General features: G+C 44.3%; 1 protein-coding gene across 7 annotated transcripts in view; it reads right to left on the reverse strand.

Annotated features, from left to right (window-relative positions):
- Nucleotides 1–188: 188 nt before the first annotated feature.
- Nucleotides 189–13,662, reverse strand: part of LOC118387946 (CBP80/20-dependent translation initiation factor) — a 140,428-nt gene continuing 126,954 nt past the window's right edge. For all 7 annotated transcript variants that reach the window (XM_035776811.2, XM_035776808.2, XM_035776812.2 and 4 more), the window contains 2 exons: nucleotides 3,948–4,001; nucleotides 189–3,050 (listed from right to left, as the gene is read on the reverse strand). In XM_035776811.2, the coding sequence (XP_035632704.1) occupies nucleotides 2,832–3,050; nucleotides 3,948–4,001 (273 nt within the window). In that variant the 3' untranslated portion in view covers nucleotides 189–2,831. The remainder of the gene's footprint in view (nucleotides 3,051–3,947; nucleotides 4,002–13,662) is intronic.

Consider the following 13,662-nt stretch of genomic DNA (forward strand, 5'->3'; position numbering starts at 1 on the left):
GCATTATTTACAATCTAACATTATACCACACTTACCAGGCAAGTGATCATCGGAATCACAATTTTAGTCACTGAAAATCAAGACCCATTGTATTTTATCAAACTAAAATGAAATTCACCTTATCTACTTATCTAGACAGATGGGTTTGTATATACAGGTAATTGTCAAAAATAATTGAAACCTTTGAGTAAATGAGAGATACAATGTTTATTGAAAGCAGGTTTTTCCACACAGGTGTGGTTCCTGAGTTAATTAAGCAATTAACATCCCATCATGCTTAGGGTCATGTATAAAATACTGCGCAGGCCATTATTTTGGCTACCATGGCTATGCCCCCATAGGACGACAATAACCCCATCCACAGGGCACTGAATGTTTCATGCTCATCAAACCAATGTAAACCATACGCCATGGCCGTCTCTGTCACCAGATCTCAAACCCAATTGAACACGTAAGGGAGATTCCCTGAGCGTTTATCAACACCAGCAAATGATTGAATTTCTAGTGGAAGAATGGTGTTGCATCCCTCCAATTGAGTTCCAGACACTTGTAGAATCGACGCCAAGGGACATTGAAGCTGTTCTGGCTCATGGTAGCCCCAGTGTTGGTGTTTCCTTTATTTCGTCAGTTATCTGTTTTAAAATACCCTATTGTTTTGGATGTGTGCCAACTTTAAAATATTTGAATTCTTGATGCAAAAAAAAAAAAGAAAGAAAAAGAAATGCCCAGAGATTCAGTTCAATAGGAAATCAGAAGCTAGTAACACTAGGGACTGAAAGACTGCCCCACAGAAAGAGCAGTTCCTTCAACATAAGCTGAAGCCATAGTAAGAACACATGGAAAGGCCACGTCCTATCCACACAACCACAACCCTATAGCTAATCATCATGGCTAGAATATCATATTTCTTATACCAGTCATTCCTTTCAAATCAGGAAAGGGAAGTGAACAAGTGCACACTTTGGAAGGGTTGATAAAGGGGACGTAAGCCCTTGTCTCTCTTTGCACCATGCCCTCCTAGAGCTTGCTTCGTTGTCTTAAATACGGGTATTTTCTGTATATTCGATTACATTTAATTGGATTACATAATGATGATGGGGTTGATATGTTAATAGTGTTGTACACACATTTGCAGAAGCCAGAGTAATGCGAATCACATACTAGCTAACTACATTGTCAAATATATATATATATATATATATTTTTTTATAATCTGTAAAATGAAACAGATTTTTTTCTCTCTCAAAAGCAAATACTTCATCATCATACAGATAGAGTTGCAAAATATCCAACACTGCAAAATGGCTGCTTGAACAGGAGAACATTTGAAGAAGCGATTTGTATCAGGCTCGTTTTTTTTTTTTTTTTTTTTTTTTTGCAGGAAAAAAATCAAATAAATAACCTCACTAAATTCGGTCACTCGGCAAAGCACTCTCCACCTCTCTTGGCCTTGTCTTTCAAAACAGCAAGGACGCAACTCTATAAATGCAGTTATAGTTCACAAGGCCACTAGTCTGACTGACTTCATCAAATCCATAATTTCTTTGATTCTTCCTTCTGGCTAAACCTTCCCTTTCTAGTCAACCAACCCCTCAAAGCTATTGATTCTTCTTAATGCTAGTATTTATCCATACCACCGTTAAAAAGTCTTTTTTTCTTTTAAAACAAGTAATCACCTTAAAACAGTGCAAAATAAATCAAACCTGTGCAATACCTCTACTCTAAAATATTCCATTATCATACATATTTACAGTACATGATTTAAAAGAAATAATACAATAATAGTAACAATAATATACTATAATTAATAACAAAGGTAACAAAAGCATGGACAGAGAAAATTAAACCCCTCTGAAAATGATAATGACAACAAAAGCTCCACTAAAGCAGCGGCTTGATGCTGCTATCTGCTGCGCCTCCCAACAATCCCCCATCCCTAGCCCCCCACGGCAGCCCCACTGGCCCCCAGGACAAACCCACTGCCCCAGTCTGTCAGCGGCCTGGCTGGGTTAGTGTTAGCCTGGGTTGGAGGATGGGTTGGCCTTGGCTGGAGTGTAGGTGGGACTGGGAGGGTGTCTGCAGCCAGCCCACTGAGGCGCCAGAAGCCATCTGCTACCCAGCCAGCAATCCAGAGTGCGCCAGCCAGTGTCTCAGCCACACAAAGCGCCTCTGGGGAGTGGGGGGACAAAGGCAGGCCTTACTGGAACCTAGCCCTGCAGTCTGGACATTTGACCTGGCCCACTGGAGGGAGGTCTGCCTGCCTCCCCTCTCATCTCCCCCAGTCAGCCACATAGACCCTGGGGTGAAAGGGTCTGGGACAGAGAGGAGGAGGGGAGATAGATAAAGGAGAAAGACCAAAAGGAGGAAGGGTGGTTGGCCCATGAACACAGAAAGAAAGAAATCTCCTTGGACCCCCCCTGCTTCTTCTCTTTTTAACCTCTGAGGAGAGACTGTTCACCAAGGACAGGCGGCTGCTGTTCCAAACCCCCCCCACACACACATCATGTCGTCTCTTTGTCCTCCACCCATCTCGGTGACCAGACACTCCCCCACCGTCGAATGTGTGCAGGCTGCATGGCCAGTGGCCAGTCTCTTCTGTCTGTGTGTGTGGTGTAGTGTTTGTCTTTGCATGGATTTCAAGTCTGTCTGTATGTATTGTCAGTCCCATCTCCATATACCTAAATGCATTTGCAGTCTGGTATGGGGCCAACCAATTATGTTCTGCGACTCTGTACAGTCCCATGTCTAGTCCAGCCCCATGCATCCCAGCCATCAACCCAGCTCAGGCCTCCATGTGCCTGACCTGTGGGACAGGTCCTGGGTCTGGGGGGCTAGGCGGTGGTGAGCTTCTGGATGGTCCTGTTGTAGTACTGTGTGGTGAGGTCCTCCAGAGGGGTCCAGTGGTTGGCGTGCAGCTCGATGATCTCCATGAGCAAGGAGCGAGTTAGCTGGGACTCGGCTGGACACAGCATCTTGTCCCTGGCCGCAGCCAGGAGCTCTGTCATCATCTCTGGAAGCTGCTCCTCCAGGAGACGACCAGTGGACTGCAGCTGGAGAAGGAGGATGAGGGAGGAGGAGAGGGAGAGGAAAAGAGGAGAGGTGACTTGGCGTTGGAGGTTATGTCTAGCTGTCTGAATATTAAGAAGGCTAGTCTGAGAGACGGGCCGTGGCTGGCTGACTAAAGAGTGGGGGTGTCTGAGTTGTGGCATGCAGGGGGCAGGCTCATTAACAGATGTCTGTCTCAGAAGGATGGAGTCCCATTATAGGAACCTTGGCCTGTCTGTCTGGTCTGTCTGTCTTATATTCCCAATTTCCCATACAATTCAAGGTGAAAATTCAAGCAATTACTGACTAGCTCCACTATAGCTATGGCAGTCTTTTTAAAGATACCTTTATTTAACTAAGCAAGTCAGTTAAGAACAAATTTACAATGACGGCCTACCGGGGAACAGTGGGTTAACTGCCTTGTTCAGGGGCAGAACAACATATTTTTTTTTACCTTGTCAGCTCAGGGATTCGATCATGCAAACTTTTGGTTACAGGCCCAATGCTCTAACCACTTGGCTACCTGGCGCCCCACCTTGCCTGCCCTATCGCCCTCTTTTTCCCCCTTGAACAGAGCTTTTACTTAGCCCCCCTTTCTCCAACCCAGCTCCTGTCTACAGACTGGGACTCAGGGAGTTTCAGACTCTGTTCTTAGCCTCTACACTACCTCACAGTCACTCTATAATTCATGAAGATTCCTTCAATACATCCAGACAGAGAAAAGGGCCTCACTACAGACACACTCCTACTATGACTTGAGTTATCTGTGCATTCAAAACAAATCTATCACACATAACATAACAATTCATTATTCATAAATGACTGTGTGCAGCTGGAGGAGGCATCAGTACATATGAAGGACCGTATTGACATTCAGTAGTATGGTAAAGTAAAGTACATACCTCCATAGAATAACAGAGGACCGCATCCTCCTTCACCTCTGGAGACTCCAGCAGCTGTAAGAGACAGACAGACAGACAAGAGAACAGAGAGTTACAGAAGAAAACAGAGATGATGAGAGGATGGCTCTTATAGAGATGATACTTCATTATTTTCTATATACGGCTGGCTCAAAGTAACACAGCTCCCCAGAGAGTGAGACCGATAACATTGAGTATAGCAAACATTAGGAACACCTTCCTAATATTGAGTTGCATCCCCCCTTTTGCCCTCAGAACAGCCTCAATTAGACGGGCATGGACAATGCAAGGTCTTGAAAGTGTTCCACAGGGATGCTGGCCCATGTTGACGCCAATGCTTTATAAAGTTGTGTCAAGTTGGTTGGATGTCCTTTGGGTGGTGGACTATTCTTGATACACACTGGAAACTGTTGAGTGTAAAAAACCCAGCAGCGTTGAAGTTCTTGACACAAACCGGTGCGCCTGGCACCTGCTACCATACCCCGTTTAAAAGGCACTTAAATCTTTTTTTCTTGCCCATTCACCCTCTGAAAGTCACACATATACAATCCATGTCTCAATTGTATCAAGGCTTAAAAATCCTTATTTAACCTGTCTCCTGCCCTTCAGCTACACTGATTGAAGTGGATTTAACAAGCGACATCAATAAGGGATCATAGCTTTTACCGGGCTTCACCTGGTCAGTATATGTCATGGAAAGAGCAGATGTCCTTAATGTTTTGTACACTGAGTGTATACCCAGAGCGGAGATGGTACTCTAAATGTACTATGCACACCGAGGGGGGGTTGTCTCTCTGTCTGTAAGGTTGACTGACAATGAGAGGGAAAAACAAACACACACAGACAGCCAGAGAGAGAGAGCGAGATATTATATATATATTTTCTTGAATTTACCGCTTTTTATCCCCAATTTCGTGGTATCCAATTGTTTTAGTAGCTACTATCTTGTCTCATTGCTACAACTCCCGTACGGGCTCGGGAGAGACGAAGGTTGAAAGTCATGCGTCCTCCGATACACAACCCAACCAAGCCGCACTACTTCTTAACACAGCGCGCATCCAACCCGGAAGCCAGCCGCACCAATGTTTTGGAGGAAACACCTTGGTTAGCGCGCACTGCGCCCGGCCCGCCACAGGAGTCGCTGGGGCGCGATGAGACAAGGATATCCCTCCCGGCCAAACCCTCCCTAACCCGGACGACGCGTCGCCCCACGGACCTCCCGGTCGCGGCCGGTTACGACAGAGCCTGGGCGTGAACCCAGGGTCTCTGGTGTCACAGCTGGCGCAGCAGTACAGCGCCCTCAACCACTGCACCACCCGGGAGGCAAGCTCGGCTCACTAAAACATCCAGCTCAGTGTGTGTATGTCCAGCTCAGTCCAAACAGAACATAGACGAGCAGAACAGGGCTGTAAATTCAGTCAGGTCCAAACACCATAAGGATCTATTGCTGAGCTATCTGAGGCTGTGTGACTGTGTTGGCAGATCTTTATTGGGTGCGTAACTACAAACAATTAGATCATATGGACCAGAGAGAGGAGAGCAGAGCAGGATCTGTCTGCCTTTGTTCTGAGACTGTCAGAGAACAAATTCAATTTGGTGACTCTGCTGCCAAAAAATACTTTCAGAACACACAAGTAGGCATGTACGCGCACACACACTTCTCATGAGCTAGTTTCGCTTCATCACAGGGAAATAATGGTGCATGGTGGTGCTTAAACAGCTTAAGAAGGAGTTAATTAAGTAAGCAAATTCCTACCCTGAAATACTGAGCTATTTCCCACACACTGTGAGTGTCCCAAATGGCACTATTCCCCTAATAGTACACTACTTCAGAAAGTATTCAGACCCCTTAGCGTGTAGCTACGTTACAGCCTTATTCTAAAACCGATTAAATCGCTTCCCCCCCCATCAATTTACCCACAATGACAAAGCAAAAACAGGTTTATTGATCTATTAAAAATAAAAAACAAACATCTAATTTACATACTGTAAGTATTTTACATGCTTTACTCAGTACCTTGAAGCACCTTTGGCAGCGATTACAGCCTTGAGTCTTCTTGGGTATGACACTACAAGCTCGGGACACCTGCATTTGGGGAGTTTCTCCCATTGTTCTCTATGTTAAGCTCTGTTAGGTTGGATGTTGGTTGGATGTTGAGCGTCGCTGCACGGCTATTTTCAGGTCTCTACAGAGATGTTCGATCAGGTTCAAGCCCGGGCTCAGGCTGGGCCACTGAAGTACATTCAGAGACCTGTCCAGGAAGCCACTCCAGCATAATATATATATATATATATATATATATATATATATATATGCCATTTAGCAGACGCTTTTATCCAAAGCGACTTACAGTCATGTGTGCATACATTCTACGTATGGGTGGTCCCGGGGATCGAACCCACTACCCTGGCGTTACAAGCGCCATGCTCTACCAACTGAGCTACAGAAGCATTGCTTGGGCTGTGTGCTTAGGGTCGTTGTCCTGTTGGAAGGTGAACCGTCGCCCCCAGTCGGAGGACCTGAAGGAGCAGGTTTTCATCAAGGATCTCTCTGTACATTGCTCCGTTCATCTGTCCCTCGATCCTAACTAGTCTCCCAGTCCCTGCCACTGAAAAACATGCCAGGTTTCCTCCAGACGTGACGTTTGTCATTTAGGCCAAAGAGTTCCATCTCAAGGATGATCAACGGAAACAGGATGTACCCAAGTTCAATTTCGAGTCTCATAGCAAAGGGTCTGCATACTTAGGTAAAATATGTTTGTTTTTTATAAATTTGAAAACATTTCCAAAAACTGTTTTCGCTTTGATGAGAGAAAGTTTAAAAAATGTAATACATTTTAGAATAAGGCTGTAATGTAACAAAATGTGGAAAAGGTCAAGTGTTCTCAATATTTTACAAATGCACTGTAAAGGGAATAGGGTGCCATTTGGGATGCAACCACTGAACCAACTAAGAGTGGTTTAACAGCTTAATGCACCAACCACTCCAATCGATGGCCAACCCTCAGAGACGTTGACCTTTCACCTCTGGGGGAATTGTGTGCGCGGAAGCCGAGAAGCTGGGGCAGGTGGGTCGCGGGATAACTGCTTTCCTAACCTGCCAGTTTAGACAAACAAAAATATTCCACATGGAAAAGGAACATCCTTTATGTGTCGTGCAGAGAAGTAGTCGAAGGGGAGAAGTGCTATGTTGTGGTGGTGGCTGGTGGGGAAACCACCAAGGAGGATGAAGGGATTTTGGAACTGTGATGGAAGAAACTGGGTCAGAGGAGCTACTTTGTGTCCCAAGGACTTCCATTTTGTAAACACATCCAAATGTATACATGAAATTATGCCCATGGCCCTACAAATTAACTCCTGTAACTTGGTGGTATGCTTAAGCCATACTCAAAGCCTTGCACTAGCTAGCTCGGCCTTACTAAACTAAAGTCGGCAGGACAAAGTAGCTTTGCGCAAACTATGTATTATAACAAACACACATTAAGCCCTATTGGTAGAGATTCCTGTGGAGGTGGTAGATAGGTAGCTTGGTACTAACTTTGGTGTGCCTCTCAGAGTCGCCCCCTGGGGGCAGTGTGGGGATGTGAAAGCTGTGTATCCTAGCTTGGCTCTGAGGGAACTACCTGACTGCCTGCTATCAGATGGTCCTCCGAGCCTCATCACTCCACACTGCTGCACGGTACAGCACAGCGGGCGCTAAGCTAACGCTCCCTGAGCTCCTGCAAGAGTCCTCCGGTGCTTCTCAAATGGCACCCTATACCCCATATAGTGCACTATTTTTGACCAGAGCCCTACACAGTCCAAGAGCAGCCAGTCACACTGCCTTGCTGAAGGGTGTCACAACCTCACCGGGCGGGCTGAGGATGGGGACATCACGTCTCCTGAGGGTATGGTCAGGTCCCACAGAGGTGAGGGGATGCAGAAAAGAGGCCAGAGAGAGAAAAAAATAACCACAATGTGCTACTTTCTACTTCCCCCAAGATGATGCTGTGAGGAGTTGAGTCTGGAGGGGGAATTGTGACGTTATCTAGCTTGTTATCTGGGCTGGTTGTCTTTGTAGGAACAGATGGAATGGTATCTGTAACTGGGACAAAAGGCTGGATGATGGAAAGACCACCGCGGATAAGAACCCTAGGCGAGTTAGCCCTCTGGTATAGGCAGTCTGTGTAGGTTGTCTCTCTCAGCGATACACGTTTGCACTGACAGAGAATATCGTTCAGGCAGAATGAACACTGTCTGACGAAGACTGAAACAGATTATAATGAGGTCCCTAGTTTACAGCCTGTCTGTGTGTATACAGCTCCCCTAAGGAGTTTGTCTGTGTGTATGCTGTGTGTGTCTCTGTCTTTCCCTCTGATTTCTTACATGCGGAGGGATAAAGTATAAACGGAACAGTTAAGGAAATAAAATATATTTTTTTTTTGCCAAACTGGCAAGACGACCGAATGCGGCGGCGGCAGCAGACAGACTAAAGAGAGGAGCATCAAACGCTAACCCCTGCTGTTCAGTAAACGCACTATGCTACAGTACAGTGGGGGGAGAGAGGCTATCGGTTGGCAGCACACGCACCAATGGCACCATAAACACTGTTCATAGGAGGGCAGAGCAGTGTCATTATGAGCAACAGTGTGCATGTTTGTGGGGGGGGCGTGTGTGTGTGTGTGTCTGTTAGCCTGAATAAGTGTGTGACTGTCGTGTGTGTGAACGGTCTCATATCTAGCCTGAATAATGACACACAGACGATCCTATACAGTAGTACAAGCATCAAAGCTTTGAAAAGCAAGGCCAATGTTCTTTTTCTATAGGAAAGATGAATAGTTCGGTCACAGTGAAGGACATAGCGATAGGTGAACATCTACAGAGCATAATGATGTATTGTGCACAAAAACAAACATCACTCTAACTGTGAAGAACATACAGTACCAGTCAGAAATTTGGACACACCTACTCATTAATGGGTTTTTCTTTATTTTTACTATTTTCTACATTGAATAATAGTGAAAACATCAAAACTACGAAATAAAACATATGGAATCATGTAGTAACCAAACAAAGGTTAAACAAACCCAAATATATTTTCTATTTGAGATTCTTCAAAGTAACCACCCTTTGCCTTGATGACAGCACTGCACACTCAGCATTCTCTCAACCAGCTTCACCTGGAATGCTTTTCCAACAGTCTTGAATGAGTTCCCACATATGCTGAGCACTTGGCTGCTTTTCCTTCACTCTGCGGTACAACTCATCCCAATTGGGTTGAGGTCAGGTGATTGTGGAGGCCAGGTCATCTGATGCAGAAATCCATCACTATCCTTCTTGGTAAAATAGCTCTTACACAGTCTAGAGGTGCGTTGGGTCATTGTCCTGTTGAAAAACAAATGATAGTGGGACTAAGCGCAAACCAGACGGGATGACGTATTGCTGACGAATGCTGTGGTAGCCATGCTGGTTAAATATGCCTTGAATTCTAAATAAATCACTGACAGTGACACCAGCAAAGCACCCCCACACCTCCATGCTTCACAGTGGGAACCACAGATGCGGAGATCATCCGTTCACCTACTCTGCGTCTCACAAAGACACAGCGGTTGGAACCAAAAATCTCAAATTTGGACTCCAGACCAAAGGACAGATTTCCACTGGTCTAACGTCCATTGTTCGTGTTTCTTGACCCAAACAAGTCTCTTCTTATTGGTGTCCTTTAGTAGTGGTTTCTTTGCAGCAAAATCGACCATGAAGGCCTGATTCACACAGTCTAATCTGAACAGTCTGCTACTTGAACTATTGTGAAGGATTTATTTGGGATGCAATTTCTGAGGCTGGTAACTCTAATGAACTTCCATTCCTGTGGTGGTCCTCATGAAAGCCAGTTTCATCATTGCACTTGATGGTTTTTGCAACTGCACTTGAAAAAACATTCAAAGTTCCTTAAAGTAATGATGGACTGTCATATCTCTTTGCTTATTTGAGCTGTTCTTGCCATAATATGGACTTGGTCTTTTTACCAAATAGGGCAATCTTCTATATACCATCCCTACCTTGTCAAAACACAACTGATTGGCTCAAATGCATTAAGGAAAGTTTTAACTTTTAATAAGGCACAATTGTAAATTGAAATGCATTCCAGGTGACTAACTCATAAAGCTGGTTGAGAGAATGCCAAGAGTGTGCAAAGCTGTTATCAAGGCAAATGGTGGCTACTTTGAAGAATCTCAAATATAAAATATATTTTGATTTGTTTAACTTTTTTGGTTACTACATGATTCCATATGTGTTATTTCATAGCTTTGATGTCTTCACTATTATTCTACAATGTAGACTGGGTACTGTAAATAAATACCTTTACTACCTGTAGCCTGTAACAAATCATATTCGCAAATCCATTTTTCCACATGTTAAAACATTCTCTAGACTTGTACAACAAATACATGAACTAGCTGTATACCATTTACCAACTCAACCAATTCATAATTTGAAACTTCATCTTCCTTCCACCCTCCTCTACCAAGAAAAGCAGAGTTGTTTGCCTGTGCCATGACATCACAAAAATAGCTTGTTCCCAACTCAGGGGACGTTCTGGCTGTGTGCATCTGGTCTCCTCTAGGTCATATCCATTAGGGCACACTGTAGCAAAAAATTTAAAAAACAAACATTTCTTTAAGGACAAGTCCCTATTTCAGTCCGTTTCAGTCTTCCGTTTGGTGCCTTATGAACCCAACCTTGCTCTGTCCGCGGTTATCTAATGAGAGGACTGTGTGACTATGTCTGTCTGTTTGTGTGTGTATGACCTGTATGTGTGTGTCTGCATGCGAGCGCATGTTTGTGTGTGAGCGGGGCCGACAGTGAGACAAGCAGCTCTTTGTGGGGGGTCCTTCCAGAGAGAGAGGGATGATCAAAGAGACCAGGGAAGGACCTGGACACTGTCTGGGTCTGGCTGGGAGTTAAAATGGCTGACAAGCCACAATAATTACCCTATCCCCGCCATGTGAAACTAAACTTGGGCTTCCCCCGAAATGGCACCCTATTCCTTTTATAGTGTATAACTTTTGAGCCGGGCCCATACCCGGGAAACCAACCAACGACACCAGCACAGAGCTTTGACTTTCAACTCGATTATTATGGGTAAAACAGAGCACACTAAAAGGACTAACATGTTGAGAGGTTGTGGGGTTGAATTAATACATTTTGGACCAAATAGTAGGGATAGAAGATTGTATCAATGGTGCAATTTGAACAAGAGATCTTCCATTGGCCGCTTTTCTACATGTTGTAATAGAGCTAGAGGTCCATAAAACCGTGTATCTTCTCACTGTCTCTAACTAAAGCCTTTCCCTATTGTTAGGACTGACATTATTCTGAATACAGCCGTTCAACTGTGGGAGTTACTGACAGAGTTGGACAATTCGATCTAGGAGGTTAAGGGGGAGATAGAGCTTTAACACTGGTCTCTCTCACATACCAATTAAAAGGACAATGAGCAGGCAGGCAGGGCAGGAGAGCAGACCTAGGTGTACACAGCTACACGACTAAGCCCAATGATGAGGCTAGCTATTCAGAACCCACCATCAGCTCAATTGAGACTGCCTGGCTGGGGCCTACATACTGTACGTAACAAAGGCTATTAGTTTCCACTACAGTTACGAAGTAGTCAGAAAAGTGAACATAAATCAAATAGCAACACCTAGTGTATTTGTGGATTGATTAACGTTACTAAATGAAGCGGTGCTAACAGGTTTAATAGAATGCTGTGGGAAAACAACACTAAGCTATAATCAAAAGATGTATTGCTTTTAGATTCTAAAGTAACCAAGTAACTGCACTACAATGGTTATATGCCATTCCAGTTTTGTCTATCTGTCAGCAGATGTCACCTGCTGAAGTGTGTGTGTGTATTCACTATGTTCGTGTGCAAGATGGCTGCTAGGAAGAATTATTGGTGATCTGTGGTAATTACTGAAGACCTCGGAATAGTCTCAGCAGTAGTGGGACTGGGACTAGGAAATAATTCCTAGACAGAGCATTGGGACTGGGGATATAAACTGAGGCATGCCCATAATGACATACCTGGAGACCTGGTAGACTGACGGTTGCCAAGCTCTAACGTTACTTACACTGAATTTAGCACCACATGTGCAGGTTGTCACCAGAACCCCCAACCACTCCTTTCTGCATTCTTCCATTCCCACTTCCTTTGCTATGAATACTGAAAACTCCCTGATGTCCACAGACATTCTGCTCGGGAATCCTGTGTGACATCTTTTAAGGTATTGTCACTCACTGACCTGTGACCTCTATTCTCATTGGTGGTGTTCCTTAGCTCCGTGGTTCCAAACGCATCAGTCAAAAGAAACAAGGCTAAACATGTTCAGAACTTTATAAATTGTGGTTGGTGAGGCAGTTCCACGTTAAAAAGTAATTCTCGAAGGCCATTCACTCTCACCCTGTCATTCATCCCAAGATTAACATACACTCAGCCCCAAAAATGATTGGCACCCTTGATAAAGATGAGCAAAGAAGACGGTATAAAATAAATACAAATCCTGAGCTACAGTATATTGTATGCTTTTATACTAATACAAGTGCACCGGTGTGCGTGGCCAAAGAGCTCTACTTTCATGTCATCTGACCAAAGCACTGGTTCCAATCCAAGTGCCAATGCCGTTTAGCAAACCACAGGCAATGCTATGGTCAGATGACATGAAAATAGAGCTCTTTGGCCACGCACACCAGTGGCAAGTTTGGCTACATAAAACAGAAGTATATGTAGTACCGCATACCGACGGTAAAATATGGTGGTGGATCTTTTTGTATTTATTATGGATCCACATTAGCTGCTGCCAAAGTAGCAGCTACTCTTCCTGGGGTCCAGCAAAATTAAGGCAGTTTATACAATTTTAAAATATTAGAATATATTCACAACACACTGTGTGCCCCCAGGCCCCTACTCCACCACTACCATATATCTAAAGTACTAAATCCATGTGTATGTATAGTGCGCGTATGTTTTCGTTTGTCTGTGTGTGTCAATGTTTGTGTTGCTTCACAGTCCCCGCTGTTCCATAAGGTGTTTTTTGACCGTTTAAAAAAAAATCTAATTTTACTGCTTGCGTCAGTTACTTGATGTGGAATGTAGTCATGACTGTATGTAGCACTGTGTGCCTCCCATAGTCTGTCCTGGACTTGGGGACTGTGAAGAGACCTCGTGGCATGTCTTGTGGGGTATACATGGGTGTCCGAGCTGTGTGCCAGTAGTTTAGACAGACAGCTCGGTGCATTCAACATGTCAATATGAAGTAAAATCCACTTTCAGCCAGGAGAGATTGACATGCATGTTATTAATATTAGCTCTCTGTGTTGTAGGGCTATTTTGCTTCCACTGGTCCTGGCATACTGAACTTTACCAAGTACCAGGACATTTTAGCCAAAAACCTGGTTGCCTCTGCCAGGAGGCTGAAATTGGGCTGCAAGTGGATCTTCTAGCAAGACAATAACCCCAAGCGCACACACAAATCCACAAAGAAATTGTAAATTTACCACAAAATAAAACATTTTCAATGGCCACCTCAGTCTCCAGATGTTAACCCCATTGAAAACCTGTGGTTTGAATTGAAGAAGGCAGCCAATGAGGGCAGACTACGGATATCAAGGATCTGGAAAGAATCTGTATGGAGGAATGGTCTAAGATCCCTCCAAATGC

This window comes from Oncorhynchus keta, unplaced genomic scaffold (genome assembly GCF_023373465.1).
Source record: "Oncorhynchus keta strain PuntledgeMale-10-30-2019 unplaced genomic scaffold, Oket_V2 Un_contig_6263_pilon_pilon, whole genome shotgun sequence".
NCBI lineage: Eukaryota > Metazoa > Chordata > Actinopteri > Salmoniformes > Salmonidae > Oncorhynchus > Oncorhynchus keta.